Here is a 22,069-nt window from a genome sequence, read left to right on the forward strand (position 1 = left end):
TGGTTTATTTGGTTTATTAATATAAATATAAATGCAATAGGCCTCTGAATTCGGGAATCAACTATTTCTATTAAAAAACACACCTGCACACACACGTTTGACGAAATATTGTAATATTTCATATATAACTTTTACTTTTTTTATTAATGCATGTAAATTACTTTTTTTCATTATTATACACATTTCACCAAACAATATCTTTGGTACATAGATCAGGATACCATATAGTATTGTCAATTTCAAATATCTGCATTATAACATGTTTTCATATATTTGGAAGCAAAGTGTTTTGTACCATATCAGAGTTTAATTGTAAGGTCTCCTATATATTACATCCCTATAGTTTCTCTTAATATATCAAATACTAACAAACTTGCACAATACATTCAACGTCTTCTTCCTCTTCAAACATGTTAGAAACCAAAGATATTGTTCTTTAAATACTTTTTTTCTCCAACAAACAATATTTCGCAAGCCGGATTTTTTTCTTAACCAATTTAAACATGCAGTGTTTCATTCTATACGATAGAGGAAGAGATGGAAATAATAAGGGGTATGAAGATGCAACTTGACCATGAACAACCTCCAAACCGTGTTGAGCCATATATTTTGTTCCCTGAAATAAATTCCAATGAGGAAAATATAGAGGATGTTGCAGTACATTAGAAGAATGATAATCATGGCAATGCACAACATTCGCATCCCATCATACAATATTATAATGCAAAGTTGTTTTAGGAGAAAGAAATCACAAGAGGATCAATAAGCGGAAAAAATGTCACGGTGATAATTCATATAAAATATTGAATTACATTTACATGTTTATCTTTTTAATTTTTTTTGCATACATTTGATTATGTGTAAACTAACCGAACATTCAAAAAATTTAGCATTTTCTAACTGAGGTTGTTAGGAACAGTCTACGTGCGGACCATAATATTCTAACCTTGTGGACCTTGATGAAATTATGTACTATGACCGTGAGATTATTAAAAGAAAAAGATCGTATACTGAGATGTATCTTGGAAATGGTTGGTATGAGTATGCAAAATCCAAAAAATTTAAGGTTGGTGATATCTTGATTTTTTATTACCGGTCTTCTTTAGAGACGTTATAGGTTAAGTTGGTCAGAAAGCAAAGAAGGAGGATTGGTGAAAGTAATGCATGAAGGTTTAGGATACTTTGTTTATGTCACCTAGGTGTTTAAATGTTTGTTTCAAGATAAGTTATTTTATTGTTTTGTTAGTAATTTTAAATTTGATGAAGAGGTCAATGTTTTTGTTTCTCTAATCATGTAATCTAAGTAATATGAATAATAAGTAATATCAAAAGTTTCATAACAGAAAAATAGAATAGTATACTTTTTCCTCCGAAATTGCACATTCAAATATAGAAAACAAATAATCTAACAACTTCACAAATAATTATACATAGTGTAACCTGTGCGAACACGCGGGTCCTTTACTAGTTTTCTTATAGAAACATGAAATAGCATAAATATTTTACACGACTTTTTTTTTTGTATTCTGCAGAAAGTTAATAGAATCAATTGAATTATAAAATTAGATTAATTGTTTATTCAATCCCATTTTTCCTAATGTATGAGAAGGTAAATCATCATAAACAATTTAATTTGCGTTAAAATAATAAGACAAAATAAGAGGTTAAAAATAGAATATGGAGAGGTAGTAGAAATTACATTTCTACTTGACAATGACTTCAAAGTAAATGCATTACTTATCCTAATAATTGTGTTTTATATGATAATAGTATGAAGGATTTTTTTGCATGTTTTTTTTTGTATTGTTGTGAGGTAGACAACACTAGAGAGCTAATTCTTTTACCATTTTTTCAACATCATCCAAAATTTATCTACTGTGAATTGCTCTCTTTTTGCCACTATTATTTGAAGAACTTGAATGCAAAAAAATAATAAGATATAGAACAACATTGTTGAGCAACGAGGGACATCTCTTAATAGAGCCTCTGAGTTATTTAAGTCATGTCAAGTTGCTAAGGATTTTAAAACAACATTTCCTCCTTCTTATCAAGTTACTTCTTGTAAAAAATGGAATAAGCCATCAACAAAGAGATTTAAACATAATGTAGATGTTTCTGTTCATCTTTGAACAACAAAGTGAGAATCAATGTTTGTATCAGAGATGATATGGTGTTTTTGTATTAGCTAAAACGGAGTGGTTCTCTCCTATTTGCAATGTCTGAGCGGGCGAAGCTCTTGGTTTACTTTCGGATCTCAATTAAGTTCATGACCTTAATATGAGATTAGTGGGTTTTGAACTAGATGCTAAAACAGTTGTGGATAACTTTCATTTCTCTAAAAGAGATTACATATAATTTCGTGATATTATTAGTAATTGTTGAGACTCTTTTTATATGCATTTTAACACCTCTAATGTGGAGTTTATTAAGAGACAAACAAATGAGGTTGCTCATAATCTAGATAAGGCAGACATATCTCTATTTAGTTTTTAAATATTGGTAGAAATACCATAATGTATTGAACACATTATGATTAATGAAATGTTATAATTTTTCTCCTTAAAAAAATGTTAATAGTACTGTATTTTATGACTTAGTTATTGGGAGGAAGTTTTGTTTTTATTTCTTATAAGTAATAAATTTTTAAATAAGACTAAAACCATATTTTATTATTAAATAAATGAGCTTTTTACTGTTACATGATGATTTAAGTGAGTTACATTGTTAAGCTTCCAACAAATTGGTATTCGTGCTTCATAAAAGCGGCATGATTAAGTTTTGTAAACTAGTTAATTGGACAACTTAGTTTAAGGGAGAATTTGTTAGTTGTAAACTAGTTAGAATAATTGAAAATCAGTTAGGGTTGTATAACTGATTTTCAGTTGTAAATTTTCTTAGTGTGCAAGTCAACTAAGTGCCATTGACCTCAATAATAAAATTAGATGTTAAAATGCATAGTTTTCTCTAATAACAATCATATCATATATTAGATATTAAAGAGTTTAATTAATATATATGTTGGGAAAGATATCAGTTTAAATATCTAATAAAATGTCAGCGGATGATTATCCCAAGATCATGTTTTTCCCACACTACGAATAATAACAATAATAACAATGGAACAACAATAATATATTCTTTGTAGATGAATGGGAATACAAAAATAATTATTATAATCTCACCTATACAAAAGGTGGCTAAACTCTCTTTTGAATGTGTTTCTTCTCAAAAGGTTTCCGTTCAAGTTTATTGAGTTGTTACTGATGATGATTTAAAATGAAGCATGAAGATGACTTTTATAGTAATGCAAATTGATGAACAATGACTATAATTAATTTAGAAGATTTCTCATTTTTTTACGTACTTCCTTTAATTTTATTTACTAAACTAATTTCCCAGTCCTTCATTTCCTCTCCACCTAAGGAGGAAACTCATTAATTTCCCCGTTCTGATTTAGGTGGAGGGCTCCAACAGTCCAGCTACCCTCTTTCAAAACTCGTGTTTGTCCTTAGGTAAGGACTTGTTCATCATATATGAGCATTTGTCATCAGTATGAATTTTCTCAAGCTATAATTGCTTGGAATTTAACATATCACGTATCCGGTGATATCTCATATCAATAATATGTTTTGATCTCGAGTGAAAACTTGAATTCTTGCTCAAGTGGATTGCGTAATGGATATCATAATGCATATCACACTTTTGTTGTTCATGCCCTAATTCATGCAATAACTGCTTCATCCATAACATTTCCTTGTAAGTTTTTATCGTTGTAATGAATTTTGCCTATGTGGTTCATAAAGTAACACACTTTTCTAGCTTCGGCTGCAACAATACAGATCCCCCTGAAAATGTAATCAAGACTTATGAAGTTGATTTTCTAGCATCAATACTTCATGCCACATTTGCATATGTGTAGCCACTGAGCTTAATTTTTCTACTTCCAAAGCACAAATTCATTTTGGAAGTTCCTTTGAGATATCACAAGATCCACTTCACAATGTTCCAATACTCCTTTCCTGGATTTGCCAAGTATCTGCTAACAACACTAACCACGTGTGTTATATCTGCTCGTGTGCATACCATTACATACATTAAACTCCCAATAACTGAGGCATATGACACCCTATGCATCTCTTCCTTTTCAATTTCACTTGTAGGACACTGTTTGAACTTAGATTAAAGTGACTAGCTAGTGGAGTAGCAACAAGATTTAGCTTTTCCATGTGAAACCGCTCAAATACCTTCTCGATATATTTTTCTTGTGAAAGCCATAACTTGTGTTTATTTCTATCACGACGGATGTACATACCAAGAATATGCTTCGTTGATCCCAAGTATTTCATTAAAAACAACTTCTTCATTTCATTCCTTAACTTGCTTATCTTCTCACTTTTTTGTCCTATGATCAACATATCGTCAACATACAAGACTAGTATGATGAAATCGCCATCATCAAATCTATTCACAAACACATAATAATCAGAATTAGTCCTTTAGTATCCATGACAATCACAAAGGAATTAAATATCTTGTACCATTGGCGTGGTGCCTGCTTAAGTCCATACAAACTCTTTTTCAACTGACATATTAAATATACTTTGCCTTTGACTTCGAATCCCGCTGGATGCTCCATGTAAATTTCTTCTTCTAAATCTCCATGAAGAAATGTAGTCTTCACATCTAACTACTCCACATCTAGATTCAAACTTGGCACCAAACTCAGCATTACCCGAATAGATGACATCTTTACTACGAGTGAAAAAACCTCTTCAAAGTCAATGCCTTTCTTTTTCCTGAAGCCTTTCACGAATAATATTACCTTATATATTGGTCGTGAGTTATTTTCCTCAATCTTTAACTTGTACACCCATTTTTTAGTGTTATTTTACCTTTAGGTAAATCAACCAGTCTATAAGTCAAGTTCTCATGTAAGGATTACATTTCTTCTTGCATTTCTTTCAACCACACCTATTTGTAATTATCAATCATAGCCTCTTCATAAGACTCTTGTTCTTCGTCATTAGTGAGTAACATAAATTCCATTGTAGGATATTGGTTTACAGTTTAGGTATTCTAGACGACCTTCTTAACTAGGGCTCTTGTTCTCTATCCTCATAGTCTTCAATAATATCTTCATTATCATCGCCATTTCTATTACCATCTGTTACTTCTTCAGTTAGACCATTATTAATTGGAGGTTCGTTTTCTGCATATCTAACATCTTTTGTTTCATCTCTCCCATAATACTTTAGAGGAGGAATTGATTCCAAGTTGATTATATGTTCTTTAGAAATAACACGCTTAACTCCATTATGAACATCTTCAATATTCTGGTCTTCAAAGAAGACATCATCTTTGCTTCTAATAATCTATTTCTCTATATGATCTCGTAACCTGTATCTAAATTCTTCATTTCCATATCCCAAGAAGATGCATTCCTTTGACTTTGAGTCGAGTTTTGGTCTCTCATCTTTTGGAACATGAAAAAATGCTCTACAACCAAACATATTCAAATGGTTGAAGGATACATCTTTACCTATCTAAAATCTATTTGGAACATCACCATTCAATTGAGCTGAAGGGGATAAGTTAATTAAATCAATAACAATCATTAGAGCCTCACCCCAAAAACTCTTGGGTAACATGGCATGAGATAACATTGTTGTCACTCTTTCAACAATAGTTTTGTTCATTCTCTTAGCCACTCCATTGTGTTAAGGTGTCTTCAGAACAAATCTTTCATGCCAAATTCAATTACAAATACAATAATGTTTGAAAGCTCCAATAAATTCTCCTTCATTGTCAGTGTAAATACTTTTTAACCTCTTTCCAGTTTTTCCCTCAACGCTAGCATGAAACTATTTGAATACTACAGACACCTAGTCTTTTGTTTTGAGGGTATACGCCTAAAAATTTCTAGAGTGGTCATCAATAAAGGGGACAAAATACCTTGAACCTCAAAGAGTACTAGTGGTCATTGGACCACAAACATCAGAATACACCAAATTTAAAACATGTGGTATTCTATGTGGGGCCTTATATTGAAATGAAGCTTTATGTTGCTTTCCAGCCAAGCAATGTGTACATGCCTTAAAAGACATTTTTAATCCTTTCATCCCTTTCATAATACCTATTTTGGCTAGAATTTGAAGTCTATTCTCATTCATATGTCAGAGCCGTTTATGCCATAGCTTGGCCAGGGAGTCTTCCGAGAGCATTAACGCGCCCATTATTGACTTTTGCTTATATCACATAAATAATGCTTACTTTCTTGCCTCGGGCTATTACCAAGGAACTTTTTGTTAGCTTCTATTTCATATCTCCAAACATACTAGTATAGCCTTATTCGTCTAGTAGTCCGGTGGATATTATATTGAGACGTATGTGTAAGACCCCAATTTTTTCCCTAAGATCCCTCATGGCATCATATCATATCATGTCATTGCCTCAAGGATCATTGTGCACCTTTGCTTCCCTCCTAGTGGGTGGGTATCTTGTGAGTGTGGTTCTTGATCACCAAGCATGTTTAGCACTTGTATATCATTGCTTTTCATTTGTTTACTAACCAAAAGTACAAAAATATTGTCATCTAACCTTGTTACTTGCAGATGAAACAAACTAGGTCAAAACAGTCAAATCATTCATTGAGCAATGGATGGTAGCCATTCTTGAAGAATTTGGGCACCATGATCATTCATAAGAGGTTCATATGAGTCGTGACATCATTTGGAGTCAAGATCTCAAGAGAAGAAGGCTTGAAATTCATCAAAGCATGGCTCAGTCAACCAAAGCCCCAGCAAAGTCAATTGTGGTCAACTGTGCATTTAATCAGGGATTTGAAGGTGTGAGATGGTTGGAAAGGTCTCACTCATGTCCATACAAGCCTCATATAACATGTCAAACATCATCAGTGAAGGATTTGAGGTCAGACAAAAAGTTTCCCAAAATAGTAATGACCTGTAATTTTTAGCTGCCCAAAATGGAAAGTCATTCTCCTCAAAATTACATGTCCAAGAATGCTTCAAATGAAATTTTGCCCAACATGAAAGTTGAAGATCTTGCTCTCACCTTTCCAAAAAGTCCAAGAACACTCATTTCCCATGTGTGGTTGACAAGTTATGATCAAATCATTTTCAAGAATTTTGGGATTTCAAAGTGGCATAACTTTCAAACCATTTGGCCAAATTGGTTGATTCTTTTTTGAGCAAACCACATTTGATGTGTATTATCCAAATGCATCATCACATTTCATCAAAAATCATCACAAAATTATTCCATTTTTTAGGTGATTTAATTTGAATTCTTGGAGGGAAAATTTGAATTTGAAAAATATGCATCCTTTTCATTTTAAATCAATTTCATTTGCCTCTAAACTAATTTTGAAGTGCATTTCAAGTGGAATTTCGCACTGTAGCATGCCATGCACATGCAATAAGAGTGGTTTTACCAATTGTCCAAAAACACCTCCATTTTAGCTAATTGCATTTACCATTTCACTAATCATGTTTAGGCATTGTTAATTAGGAGTATATATAGCATAATTCTAACTGAAAACTCTAACCACAATTCACAAAATTCAGATCCAGATTTTTGCTCTCAAAATTTCTCTCAATTTCTCTCACTTTTTTCTCACTTTTTTTTCAATTTCTTGAATCAACTTGGTTCGTTCTTGCTCTATTCATCATCAAGCTTCATCACTGAGCAATTTTTGAGCCATAATTCACTGCAATTCGTGCCATTTGAAGCCATGCCAAAAAGCGTTCATCAATGGTGAAAGTTGAAATTTGCTGATTCGAGCTCAATTAAGTATCAAAGATCCTTCCATTCACTCATTCAAGGTTGCTAGAACACGATTGGAACCATTTCAGGACTTGAAGCACACGAAATCACGAACTGCTCATCAAGAGGTGAAAATTCGACCCTCTCTTTTTTCAAATCCATCATGTGATACTTGTAGATCTTTCTTTTGTGGTGATTCTGAGCTAAACATCTCTTGATTCCATGCTAAAACGAGGGAGAACGATCGATTTTAAGCTTGACGGATGATTTGTATTTTGATGAATTCATGCTTGATTCGTGGTTTTTAGATGTGTTAATTGTTGTTCTTTGATGCCTAATGATAGATCTTTGAAACGCCATGCTTGATTCATGTTTCTGTATACATTGAAAAATTTCTGGAAAATGACGATGAAGATCATGAGGATCTTCATCGTGTTCTTGAATCCTGGACGTTTTCCTGCGGATTTTCATACCGCCTTCATGTTGATTCCTACGCTTTTTCCTGCGGATCCTGGACTTTACCTGCGGATTATGGCTGCATGGGGTTAGGGTTAAGGGCGCGCGTTTCAAATGTTCAGAATATTTACACAAATGCCATCCGCGCCATTTTATTCATTTAAATCCTTAAATATTTATTTCATTTCATCACCAAACTTCAAAAAATCACAAAAACCTCATGGATGATCCAAATTGATTGGGAATTTTTGCATTCATTTCCAATTTCTCTCTAGTTTTTTTTAGGTATGATAGCAAAAGTTGTGCCTGATTGATTTTTAATTTTGTCTAGAGACTTTGATCATGTATGCTTTGTGTATATGTTTTGCCATTTCATTCATAAAATAATGATGCCTTATCCAAAATTCTTGAAATTTTATATGCATGATCTAGACTCTTTCCTGGTAATTTTGATGTATAGTTTGCTATTTTTGAGTTTCTGGATTGGTAGATATGATGTGATCAAGTTGAGTGCGACAATGTATGTCACACTAGGTTTTGTCCAACTTCTTGAATTTTGTTTCCATGCTTATGTTATGCCAATTGCTCTGGAATTTTGCATGTGATCACATATGTATGTCTAGTTTGAGCATGATTTTGTGTAGGATTTGTTGATCAATTTCCTATTTGATTGGGATTTTATTTGTTGTTTAGTCATTTTGGACTTTTCTTGAGTGATCAACTTCCATGCCTTGTGAAATTCTCATGCCTTATCATATGAAGCTGAAATTTTGTGGATTGGTTCTTAACATGTTTAACTTCATTTTGGCTTTGGTGTGGTTCATTTATCTTATGCCATTTCTGTTTTACACTTGCCTAAAGTTGATACATCATTTGTAGCCTTGTATTGGTTCATTTTTGCTTACCATGATTTAGTGAATTTAATTTCCTTACTTCCACTGGTCCAAATAGCATGAAATTTGATATGTAGCTCATTGAATGTGTTCTGTTTAAGCTTGAATTTTCTGGGAATTTATTGAGCTATTTTGGTATTGGTTTGATTGTGATCATTCTGTTTGCTCCAATGTGATTCCAAAGTGCATAGTTTGACATGTTTAGCTTATGAAATGGATTTGGTGCATAGTTTTGATGTAAGACCAATTGGATTCTACTCTTATTTGATAAATCTTGATTTTGATCAATTTTCACTTGCTGTTTTGCATTTTTCACCTCCTTTTAACCCTAGGCTTGTCCTAGTGGTCTTACTTCTCACATTTGAGTTGTTTTTTCAGGTTAAAGAAGCAATTGCTTTAAGGAATTTAATTCAAGTTGATTGATTTTGGTTTATTTGATTATCATGAACTAACTTGGTTTGTTTTGTAGGATGTTAACTCATTTGGTTTGAGTTTGTGCTTTGCACATGTGATTGATTGTGTTGTCTGTTGGTTCATAATTTGTCTGTTTTGACTTTGTGATTGGGATACTGATTATATTTGATTGATTTCAGGTACCATAGTCGCTTTAGTTCCTTTGAGAACTTGCTATTGCTTTGCTTTGCTTAAGCATTGAGGTAGACTCTCTTGTCTCCATGTAGTCTGGAAGACCTGGCTTGTTATTTAGCCAGGCAACTGTTTGAAGTCCTCCTTAAGAGGCGATGTTTGTGATTGTTTAACTTTGTCCCCAAGCAGGTAAAGACCTCATGTGAGGCGATTGGTAGACAAAAGAGATATGTAGCCTATCTCCTACTATTCTGTGAGTCACTCACCTTGCTCACACCACTTGTGTTGATGCATAGTGAGTAAAAACCCAAGATCTACCGAGTCTAACTTGTGGAGAGAGTTCCATCTTTCTGAACTCCCACACCTTCTGATATTCAATGCTCTCCCTAACCAGGGATAAGAGTAATGAGGCACACCCCTCATATCCTTTCATCTGCTTCACCTTGGCTCTCAATGTCAAGGTTAAGAGCGCTATTTACCCTATTCCAGTTGACTTTCAAGTCTAGCCCTTTGATTGAGCCTAATTGTTTGGTTATAGTGAGTGCTAAATGACTTTGTTTGATTGATTGCTTGTTGCATTTGTACATGCTTGCTTGCCTTTGTGCACTTATCATCATTAATTTGTTCATTATTGCATGATCATCATTGCATATCTTTGTGATCCATGTTTGAGTTTACCCACTGAGGACAATTGTAAGACCATGTTCTTTGGCCATTGTTCCTATGATTTGGAAGGGATAGAGTGTAAGACCATTTCATTTGGTCACTCATATCCTCTTAGCCTTGTGCTTCTTGTTTGTTTGTTGTATGTGAGGATACAATTGTAAGACCATGTTGTTGGCATTTGTACTCCCATGATCATCTGTTGGAGATCAGAGTAAGCCCAGATAGATTGGCATCTGACATCCACTTTCTTGTTTGTGTTTGCTATGTGAGGATGCAATCGTAAGACCATGTTGTTGGCATTTGTATTCCTATGATCATCCTTTGGAGGTTGGTATAAGTCCAGATAGATTGGCATCTGACATCCAAGTTTTGTTTTGTCTTAGGAGATTGGTGTAAACCCATTTATTGGTATCCGATATCCGCTTTTGCTTTGTGAGATTGGTATAAGACCATTGATGGCATCCGGTATCACCTTGCTTTTTATTTGCTTATTGCTCATTGCCCATTCCTAAGGACACACTTGAATCATCTTCTATATGATTTCAAGAGGTGAACCTTTCTAAGAAGTTTTACAATCTATCATCCATACCCTCTTTGTCCTAAACTTTTTCACACTTTGCTTTCAAAAACTTTGACTTGTTGTGCAAACATTGTCATGTCTTGTCAAATTAGAAACCTGGACCCCAAGTCCTTGATTTTTCAAACTCCACTTTTCATAACACTTCTTTGAATCAATCTTAATCATACCTTGGCCATATTTTGTGAATACTCATAATCAATTAACTTCACCCATTCAATTGTTTTGGCTTTGTCCATTGTTAATATGTTTTCATGCATTAGCCTTAGGTTTCAATTACCATAGTGGTTGATGCAAATCTTACCTTATCCTTAGTGAGTTGATTGTAAGTCTTCCATACTTATTATAGGGTTAACCCCTCACTAGTATGTTGAAGCCGCCCTCGCATGGTGGATTGTTGATTCGGGTTGAGTTTTCTCCCATTGGTAATGAAAAGCCTTAGTGCTTGTGTTTTAAAATGAACTCACTAATTTTTGGAAATCTTTTAGCCGAACTACGGCGTTTTGATCCTTACCTTTGATGGAAGGTACGTAGGCAACGGGTTCATCCGTTCGAACACAAAAATAATTAATTTGTACATTCTTTCCTCATCATCCCATTCATGTTTGCACAATATGTCAAAAACAAATAAACATTTTTTATACAACAAATGTGAAAAGGGCTCCCTAGGAGTACCTAGGATGTGATGGGTGCCTAACACCTTCCCATTGCGTAATTTACCCCTTACCCAGATTCTCTGATCTTTTTCATTAGTTTTCTACGTGTAAAACTTCTTAGGCTTTTGTTCGCTTTTTAACCAGTCCTTAGGATAAATAAAAGTGCGGTGGCGACTCGATTCATTGTATACTTTGCTTATGGTTTAATCAATAAATCATATAGCGACGAATACACCGCTACAGTATGCCAAGGACATGTCTCACATATTTCAATGTTAGGTAACAACCGATGTTTGTTTCTAGACAAATATCGCATTTTTCCATAACTTTGGATGTATTATCATTCTCCATTCTTACATAACCAAAATCACCACTTATATAGGAGAAAAAGAAATCCTTTCTTGATGTTACATGGAATGATGCACCAGAATCCACAACTCAATATGTATATTGTGATGTCAAATTAACATGACCATCATTACAAACAAAGATTATCTCATTGCCTTTAAAAATGGTAACAACTATGTTACTCGCATCATCATTTTATTGTTTCTCTCTTTTGATCTCTCTACATTCTCTCTTCATGTGACCTTTCCGTGACAATAATAACATTCTACATTTTTTCTTGTCAACGCCCTTCTCCTGAAATTATCTCTAGACTTTCCCATTGACCTGTCTCTAGTATTGAACTTCATATGGATACTTCTCCCTCGATACTTTGTGACAAGCGTCTCAGACTCTGACGAAATTGTTTGTTCCTTCCTTCTTAATTCTTCATTAAACATACTATCTTTTACTAAGTCCAATGTTAGAACACCTTGTGATGCTAAGTTACTCAATGAAACTACAATGTGTCCCAATTGTCTAACAAAGATCTTAGTAATAACAATGCTTGCAATTCATCTTCAAGCATCATCTTCATATTGGTGAGTTGATTACTAATCTTTGAAAATCACTCAAGTGTTAAGAAACACTTCAGATTTGTTTGTACTTGAGGTTCACCAATCGGCGAATAGTAGAGGCTTTATTATGGGTTGTCTTTCTCTTGTACAAGGTTTCAAGTTTCATCCATAACGTATAAGCAATTATTTCTTGCCCAACATGATGAAAGACACTTTGGTCTATCCATTGTCGAATTTTTCCAACAATCTTCGTCTCTTTATTTTGCATAGGTTGATACAGATCTTTGCAGTAAAGTATGTCTTCCACTATGGGCTTCCAAATGGAGTAGTTTGAAGAGGTTAACTGAATCATTGTTGTTGAGGTCACCGAGGTAGACTCGTCCATCGTGAATAATAGAAGTTAAAATATGCGGTGAGTCGAAGCCCCGATACCAATTGTTGAAAAAGATATTAGTTAAAACATCCAATAGAATTACAACGGATTATTATCCAAAATCATACTTTTCTCACACTATAAATAATAATAATAATAATAATAATAATAATAATAATAATAATAATAATAATAATAATAATAATAATAATAATATCTTCTTTGTAGATGAATGAGAATACAACAATAATTATTATAATCTCACATATACAAAAGATAACTTAACTTTCTTTTGAATTTTTTGTTTCTTCTTAAAACGTTTTCTCTCAAATTTATTGAGTTATTATTACGGTGAGTTTTATAGTAATGCAAATTTAAAAATAAACAAGGAGGTGGCTTTTATAGTAATACAAATTGATAAATAGTAAATATAATTAATTGAGAAATTACGTTACTTTAATTTTATTTACTAAATTAATTTTCTCCGCTAAGGTGGACACCCATCAATATACTTATAATATCACTTAATTACAATTATTTATAAATAATATTTTCAAACCATCAACATAAAAAATCAAATATATTTTAAATGGATAGTTCAAAAATTAAAGGGTCATAGAATATTAATCTCCTATAAAAAAGTTGTGTAAATTTTTAAATATGAATTAAATCTCATTTAATTCCATATTATATATATATATATATATATATATATATATATATATGGAGAATCACCCTATTTACAAAAGTTTATGTAATTTTATAAAATCACAACAATATAGTATAATTTTGATAAATTCAACCTACCAAACAGTCCAACACATATCCAATGTTGCGCTACTAATATTTAGATGGTTTGACTAAAAGTGAATGCGTCTGGTTGAAATGGAAAGTCCTTGTTTGCATGCAGGACCAAAAACGGTTTGGAACTTGCATCATCTCATAGTCATAATCATAAAACACAGCTCAGCCCTCGCTAAAAAAACCGCGGCCATTTACTCTGCCAGCCTTTCCCAAACCGTGTACACTTCTTCTAAACTTTACCACAAAATCACCACATTTGGCACCACTAAACTCTAACTAAGACTATTACTTACTATATTGTTTCTTTAATCAATACTCTAAGTACATTCTTAAACATTTTATTTGTATTTATTATAGTCACAAGTGTCCAAAATGTGCCAACTTTTTGTTGGTTAAGATGCTGAGATGGATTAATTATGTCCTCAATTCGCCAGCACTGTGATGTTAACTTGTCCATTAATCATAATTATTAAAGTAAAAATGGATTTGTTCTCAAATGCTGTTACCCTCTGATTAAGGAATATGGATCGTAACCTAGAAGCATCGTAGAAACAAGTCAAGTAGAATTCAACACGTTCTTCTCATCATCCCAAAACCATTTGTTTGTGTTTTACTTGAGTTAGTTTTAGTGATTTAATGAGTTTTCATTTAATAATATTTTGTTTTAATTATAGTCAGAAAGTAATTGAACCAATTTAGTTACAATAAATAAAAATACATTAGTAAAAAAAACTAGTAAAAAACAATGTCCAACATGAGACCCATTTTTCACCCTTCCTAACATTTAGATGAGAGGTTAAAATAAATTTCTTTATCAAATTAAGAGATTATAAATTCGAATCCAACTTTAATCAATATTAAATTCTTTCAAAAACAGAAATAAATATATCTTTTTATAAAAAAGATAATAATAATAATAATAATAATAATAATAATAATAATAATAATAAAAAAGCGCACATTACATAAAAGAAAAACAAAAGAAATCACCTTTAGAGTGTGTGATAAGAATTTATCTCCTCTCCTACAAAATCTATCTTATCTTTCCCATATAAAATGCCAACCAAAGTTCCACATAAAAACCTCAAACAAAACCTATAAACAAAACAGTTTCATAGGAAATTCAAAACTCAAAAAACACACACATTGTTCATTATTCTGTTTTCACTTCTCAGTGGATACTATTTTCAGCTACTCTACAAACCCAAACAATGGATACTATCAAATCCTTCAAAGGCTACGGCAAAGTAGACGAAATAGAACAACAAGCATTCAAAAAAAAGACACGTAAGCGCATCACAATCATAATCATCTCCTCCGTCATTCTAATCGCAGTCATCATAGCCGCGGTTGCAGGAATCCTCATACACAAGCGCAACACCTCATCCAACCCCTCACCCAACTCGCTCCCTAACACCGATTTAAACCCTGCCACGTCACTCAAAGCGGTTTGCGATGCAACTCAGTACCCTAACTCGTGCATCGCCGCAATCTCTTCCCTTCCGGAATCAAACACCACCGATCCGGAAAAACTGTTCAAGCTCTCACTCAGAGTCGCCATTGACGAACTCTCGAATCTCACGCGCTTCAGTTCTAAGCTTAAAGCGAGTGGAGACACGCGCCTTGAGAAAGCCATTCGTGTTTGCGGCTCCGTTCTTGAGGACTCGTTGGATCGGCTCAATGACTCAATGTCTTTGATTCTCGGCGATGACAAGATTCTCTCGTCTGCGAAGGTTCGAGATGTTGAAACGTGGCTGAGCGCTGCGTTAACAGATCATGACACATGTTTAGACGCTGTTGGTGAATTGAACTCCACCGCGGCGCGTCGTGTTCTGAACCAAATTGAAACCGCTATGAAAAACTCCACGGAGTTAGCGAGCAACAGTTTGGCGATTGTAACGAAGGTTATACGACTGTTATCGAATTTCGAGGTTCCGAGCCACCACCGGAGGTTGCTAGGGTTTCCGGAGTGGTTAGGAGCGGCTGAGAGGAGGCTTCTCGCGGATACTGTAAACACGACGGCGGATGCGGTGGTGGCGCAGGATGGTTCTGGACAGTATACGACAATAGCGGAAGCGTTGATGATGGTGAAGAAGAAGAGTGATTTGAGATTCGTTGTGTATGTGAAGAAAGGGATATACGTAGAGAACATCGATTTGGATAAGAATACATGGAATGTGATGATCTACGGTGATGGTATGACGGAAACCATCGTAAGCGGTAGCCGGAATTTCATCGACGGCACACCGACCTTTGAAACTGCCACTTTCGGTAAATATTTATATTTATTTTCTCTATTTTCATTTTATTTTTGTATACAAAAATGCTAAGTATTTGAATATTACATTAAAATTGAAAAAAATAAATGATATTTTTTTAAACAACAAAACAAAATGATACTACTATTTGATAATTGGTTTGTTTGAGTTAGTTAAGGCAATTTATACTTCCATCTATAGATTCGGTTATTAATTAGTATTATATCCGTTTAATTATCTAAAATGATTTCTTTTATTAAGCACTGCAATTAATTTAGCTCTATGCAAGACATGAATTAATAAAAAAATGCAGAAAAATTGATTGTTTTTTTTTGTTACCTTGAATGCAAGTAGTTATTTATATAAAGGTAATAATTGTGTTTTCTTATTAGTTTGCAATTTATTGTAACGACTATGTGGATTTATTATTAATTAATTTGATTGTACTTCAAAGATTTTATAGAAAGTCTTTAAAGTTAAAATTAAACGTAATTTTGAAAGAAATTATTTTCTACAAATTTATGAGTTTTCAAATTTATTTCCTATTAAATTTTAAGTGAAATTTGTAATTTTGAAAATTAATTTTAGATTCAAAAGGTCAAATTTCTAACTTCTAGTTAGAATTAGTTCTTGAAAGAAAGTCAATTTTACTCAAAATTGCCAAATATGAATTTTACTCCTCTAGAATCAAATTTGACTCCTTAAGAAATTGAACCAAACATAGAGTCTTAGTTTGGGTTTGTGCAAAATTGTTGAAAGGACGAAATATATTTGCATGTTTAATTATCATTGGAATAATTCAAGTTTAATGGAGGAGCATGTGGCATGTGCTTTAGTGGGAAATATCTTGTTTGTTTCTTGGGAATCACATGCTTATTTTCAATATCATCATGTGAACTTGATCCAATAGTAGGTCCATGAAATTTGTTGCCTGACCCATCTTTCATTTTCTAAGCCACCAAAAATCATGCTGTTTTGTGTATGAAAAAAGATACGACCATTTTGTTTAAGCATTTTTCCCATCTCATCTTCAATGTGCATACCCTCCCATGTGGATTCCTGTTTTACATCCACATCGACAATACAAATTCTTATTATTAACAAATTTGTTTGGTTGGATTTGCACACCAATAGTTCAACATAAGATCATGCATGACGCATTCATACTAATAGGGGTCATGTTGATTTTCTTTTGCAGCTGTTAAAGGCAAGGGGTTCATTGCCAAGGACATACAATTCGTGAACACTGCAGGTGCATCTAAGCACCAAGCTGTGGCATTTCGATCCGGCTCAGATCAATCTGTGTTCTATAAGTGTTCATTTGTGGGATATCAGGATACTCTTTACGCACATTCAAACCGTCAATTCTACCGGGACTGTGAAATTACAGGTACCATAGACTTCATATTTGGAAATGCAGCTGTTGTGTTCCAGAATTGCAAAATCATGCCTAGGCAACCACTATCAAATCAATTCAACACCATAACTGCTCAGGGTAAGAAGGATCCTAATCAAAACTCTGGCATTGTGATCCAGAAATCAACTATCACTCCTTATGACACTCTCACAGCACCAACTTATCTGGGTAGGCCATGGAAAGATTTCTCCACCACTCTTATCATGAAATCAGATATTGGGTCATTCTTGAAACCAGTGGGGTGGATAAGTTGGGTTGCTAATGTGGAACCTCCAAGTAGCATCCTCTATGCCGAATACCAGAACACTGGGCCAGGAGCAGATGTAACCCAGAGAGTCAAATGGGCCGGTTATAAGCCCGCGATCGCAGACGTCGAAGCGTCGAAGTTCACAGTAGAGACCTTTATCCAGGGCTCTGAGTGGTTGCCAAATGCTGCTGTGCAGTTTGATTCTACCTTGTGATTTCATACATTACTGACCAAATACCCTCAAATTTATTGTCCTATCACACCCTTGTAAGCTGTAACTTATATTGCACTCATTTTTTTGACCTGCTTTTGTATGGTTTGTAAAATTAATAGTTTTTATGCAGTTTGGAAAATATTTCAAAATCAGAAATGAAACATATTTTGAAAGACTAAACCCTTCCCCATACAAAGTATCTTTAAAAAAAACTTCAGCCTAGATTGATACAGGAATATGCATCGATGAGATAAATTAGGAGGCTTATCACATTTTAATCTAAAATCTTAAAAACATTAGATATATGGATCTGGTCACTTATTAAATGTTTAACATATACTTTTCTATTGATGTGATCCTCGGTCTAACTAGATTCTAATGTGAATTAAATTGGACACATTTTAATACAAAATCTTAAAGTATTAGATTTATAGATTCGGGACTTATAAAATATTTGACATTTACCTTTTCATCCAATCCAATGTAAAACTCATACTTAAACATAATATATCAACAATATTTTCTGATTTTGACATGGATGAAAGACAAGGCATGATCTATTTGAGCATGATATATCAACAATATTTTTTATTTTGACATGGATGAGAGACAAAGCATGATCTATTTGAACATTGCTAGAGAAAAATATGTATGATTTCTGAAAACTATCTTTTTTATATACTAAGGGTAGCTCAGAATTTATCCTAATGATAGCTCAGAATTTATCCTAATGATAGCTCAAAAATCTTTAAAAAAGTGAACTAACGCCACGAATATGAGGGTAGGAAGCCTCAGCCACAACAATAAGTTTATCAACCATTGACATACGAGTATGTGATGATTTGGGAGTTTTTTTTATTCTTTTCTTTCTACCCCTTTATTTATCAAGAGCCACAAATTAAAAAAATCGAAAAGATTGATTAAAAATAAAATAAAATAAAATAAAAGAATTTCAATTTTTTTTTTTTATTAAAGATACTCTATTATAGAATTTAGACCTACTCATAAAACGAAAAACGAACTATGAAATAGGTGAATACAAAAGATTCTATTAAAATTAATTTTTTTAATGATTTATTAGATGAGATGACAAAAGGAACTGAGAATTCATTATTTTTTGAGGAGTTGTGAACTAACCCAATATTAGATCTTCAATTTATAATCAGAGAGTCAATATTCACTTTAAAAAATGTAAATTTTTTGAAATTTAGAATTCTTTTATCAATCTAATATGATAATAATAAAAAAAACGACAAATACGAATTTGTTAGAACCTTATATCCAAAAATATTATCTAGTCAGATACGAATAACAAAAATGATCTATAAGAATACATATTTCGTTATAGGTTAAAGTAAGGTTAATTTTTTTTAATAGATCAATAGATTCTATTAAATGTAAAAAAAAACTCGTGATTATATTCTATTTTATTAAACATATCTTATTGTAATTATATTTTTTTTTATCAAACATATATCATATTGTATATTATTTTTTTTTTTATTATTTTATCGGTTTAATATTTTTTAATCGATTTATTTGCGAGGGCCCGTCTGCGATAAAAAAATCAAAAGGAATTCCATCACCATTTTTCATAATATTCTTAATACAATGTTCTAGTCTTTGAATGCATAGAACAAATAGATAACGAGATATCAACACACACTTTGAGTGAACCTCGAAACCTATTGTTGTGTGTTTTGTAGTTGTTTTAGGGTCACCAAACCCTTGATCTAGGTCCACAAAATATCTATTTTAATGGGGTGTAAAAAATGGTGCCCTCTAAAGGGAACCGTAATTAAGGGAGCTTATTAGTGGGATTTGAAGCTTAATTAACAAGTCTAGTAAATAAATCTGTGTGAATAGAATAGAATAGAATAGGCCAGTACTTTGTAGATAGATACTAGCTTAGTTGTTGAGTTAAGAGACGTGTAAATAGTTATAAGAAGAAAGTTGTTGGTTCAACTTTAGTTGTTATACTATGGTCATAGAGGCCACGATGGATACATATTACGAACTTGTAGCCATTTATTACAATATGAAAAACCAAAAGGAGAGACTTCTATATCGATTGATCGAATTAAAGTTAGGCCACAAACTCTTAGCATGGTCCAGCTGCAAATCAAATATCTTAACAGCATCTTTATTGGATATATTTTAAAGAGTTTCAATAGAAAGAAGACAGTTTTTTACTTTATTTTACTGAAAAGACTATCTTAACTTGGTATTACCATGAGAGATGCTTAAAAAAAACTGAACTTTGTATAACTTTGGTAGAAGCTTTTGAAAAAGATAACATCAAAAATATTTAAAAGGGTAACATTGAATGGAGAAGAGAAAAAAGTAACAAAGTAATGAGAATAATATAAGTGTGTACTTGCAGTAAATATTCGATTCGTGTGCAGTAGTAGTACATAGATGGACGAAATTTGATACTACAATAACATGGAATTGTTGAAACGTCCCCATAATTCATTAGGTGTTAGTTTTGTGTTGCAATTAGTTTCACGTAACTTTTCAACTTTACACGTCACACGAAACACTAAACCAAACATGTTACATCAAATCTCTCAATATAACCTACAATGTGGAAATCAACATCATCACCACATTACCCTTTTTAACTGCTCTTGCCTTTAAAGCCGATTTTACTACTAGTATATTTTAATTTTGATCTTTGTTTAGTTTCTTATTTTGACCAATATTATATTTATTTATACATCAATGTTATTCCTATATCCCTTTCTAAATCAAATACTTTATATTATATACAATGTTTATTATATTTATAGATAAACAATATATTTTTAAAATAAAATAATATATATGTGAATAGTATCTATGAAACAGTGCATGTGGACAATAATTTAAAGTAGTGAAAAAGTTGATTAATTAGATATAAAAAATTGATTAATAAAGTGATGAAGTTGGTTAATAAACGGTCAAATATTAAAAATAATTCTAGTGATAAACTAAAATTTGATTAATGAAAAGTAAAAAGTTGATTAATGAAACTATAAAATTGGTTAATAAACATCTAGATACTATAAATAAATTTAAATAGCCATCAAAATTAGTTAAAACAAATTATAAAATTAGTTTAAAAAGTTATGAAATTAATTAATAAACATTCAAATAATAAAAATAATAATTTTAAAAAAATAATATATTATTATAATATTTTAGTGTTCACGGTGTACAATATAGTATAAAAATAGCATTTTTTTTATGTATATTAGGTATTATATTTATTTATATTAAGAGTGAGTGAATGAATTTATTAATATTTTAGTTTTTAAAAAAATTATTAGAAACTATTTAATGTGTCCAAAATTTTCACATCTACCACCTTAAAATTTTAAGATTTTAAATTTTTCATAAAAATAAACTCTAAAATATAAAATACTCGCTCATATTGATTCTTGAATTGATCTAATAAAACTGATCTTAATAATTAGATATTATAAAACTAAACTAAACTATTTTTATTTTTATTATATTGATAAATATGGTTGTTTCAAACTTCACAAGACTAGATATTTTTAAAATTCATTTTTTTAATTAAAAAACTAAGCTTCACAAATTTATATAAAGTGACATATCACCTTATAAATAATCTAACGAGTGTCAGGAGAATTCCGATACAAGTAAGTTGGTCCATTTTTCGAACCAAAAGTTCATAATATCACTTGTGGAAGAGTTTTTACTGGGAGCATTGAACAGTATGCGACTTCTTTTAGAGCAACACCTTTGTGAGAGATACACCATATATTCACCTAAAATCTTAAAGTGATAGGTGAGTGGATTCTCTCATTTATAAATGTTCAAGTCTTCATATTTCCAACTAATATGAGACTATTGTTCATACTACTCACATTTGATACATTCTTAACAACAAATTAGATTTATAGATATTTATGTCAAACTTCAATTTTAATACTCTAAATGGATAAATACATTTTATATAAAAAAAATGTAATTTTACAATAAATAAAAAATGTAAGTTTTGCAACGACTAGTTTGTATAGTAGTTGCAAAACTCATTTATCAGTGATGCTCTTTTCTTCTTTCTCAATGTCTTTCAAAATCACAAACCATATTCTAAAAGACTTTGATAAATCTTGATGAAACCATTAGCCACAATTACAACCTTGAGACAATCATGAAACTAACAACCAAACCATTTTTATGCAATTGATTCACCCTTAATAAAATTTCCTAGGATTTCTTGCAAACTGG

At 32.2% G+C, this 22,069-nt stretch overlaps 1 protein-coding gene across 1 annotated transcript; it reads left to right on the forward strand.

The window, feature by feature from the left end:
* Positions 1 to 14,713: 14,713 nt before the first annotated feature.
* LOC127076199 (pectinesterase 3) lies at positions 14,714 to 17,918 on the forward strand. Its single transcript, XM_051017783.1, has 2 exons — positions 14,714 to 15,965; positions 17,151 to 17,918. The coding sequence occupies exons 1-2, from the start codon at positions 14,906 to 14,908 to the stop codon at positions 17,828 to 17,830; spliced, it is 1,740 nt and encodes a 579-aa protein (XP_050873740.1). The 5' UTR covers positions 14,714 to 14,905; the 3' UTR covers positions 17,831 to 17,918.
* Positions 17,919 to 22,069: the final 4,151 nt, after the last annotated feature.

The sequence above is a fragment of the Lathyrus oleraceus genome, chromosome 4, assembly GCF_024323335.1.
Source record: "Lathyrus oleraceus cultivar Zhongwan6 chromosome 4, CAAS_Psat_ZW6_1.0, whole genome shotgun sequence".
Taxonomy (NCBI): domain Eukaryota; kingdom Viridiplantae; phylum Streptophyta; class Magnoliopsida; order Fabales; family Fabaceae; genus Lathyrus; species Lathyrus oleraceus.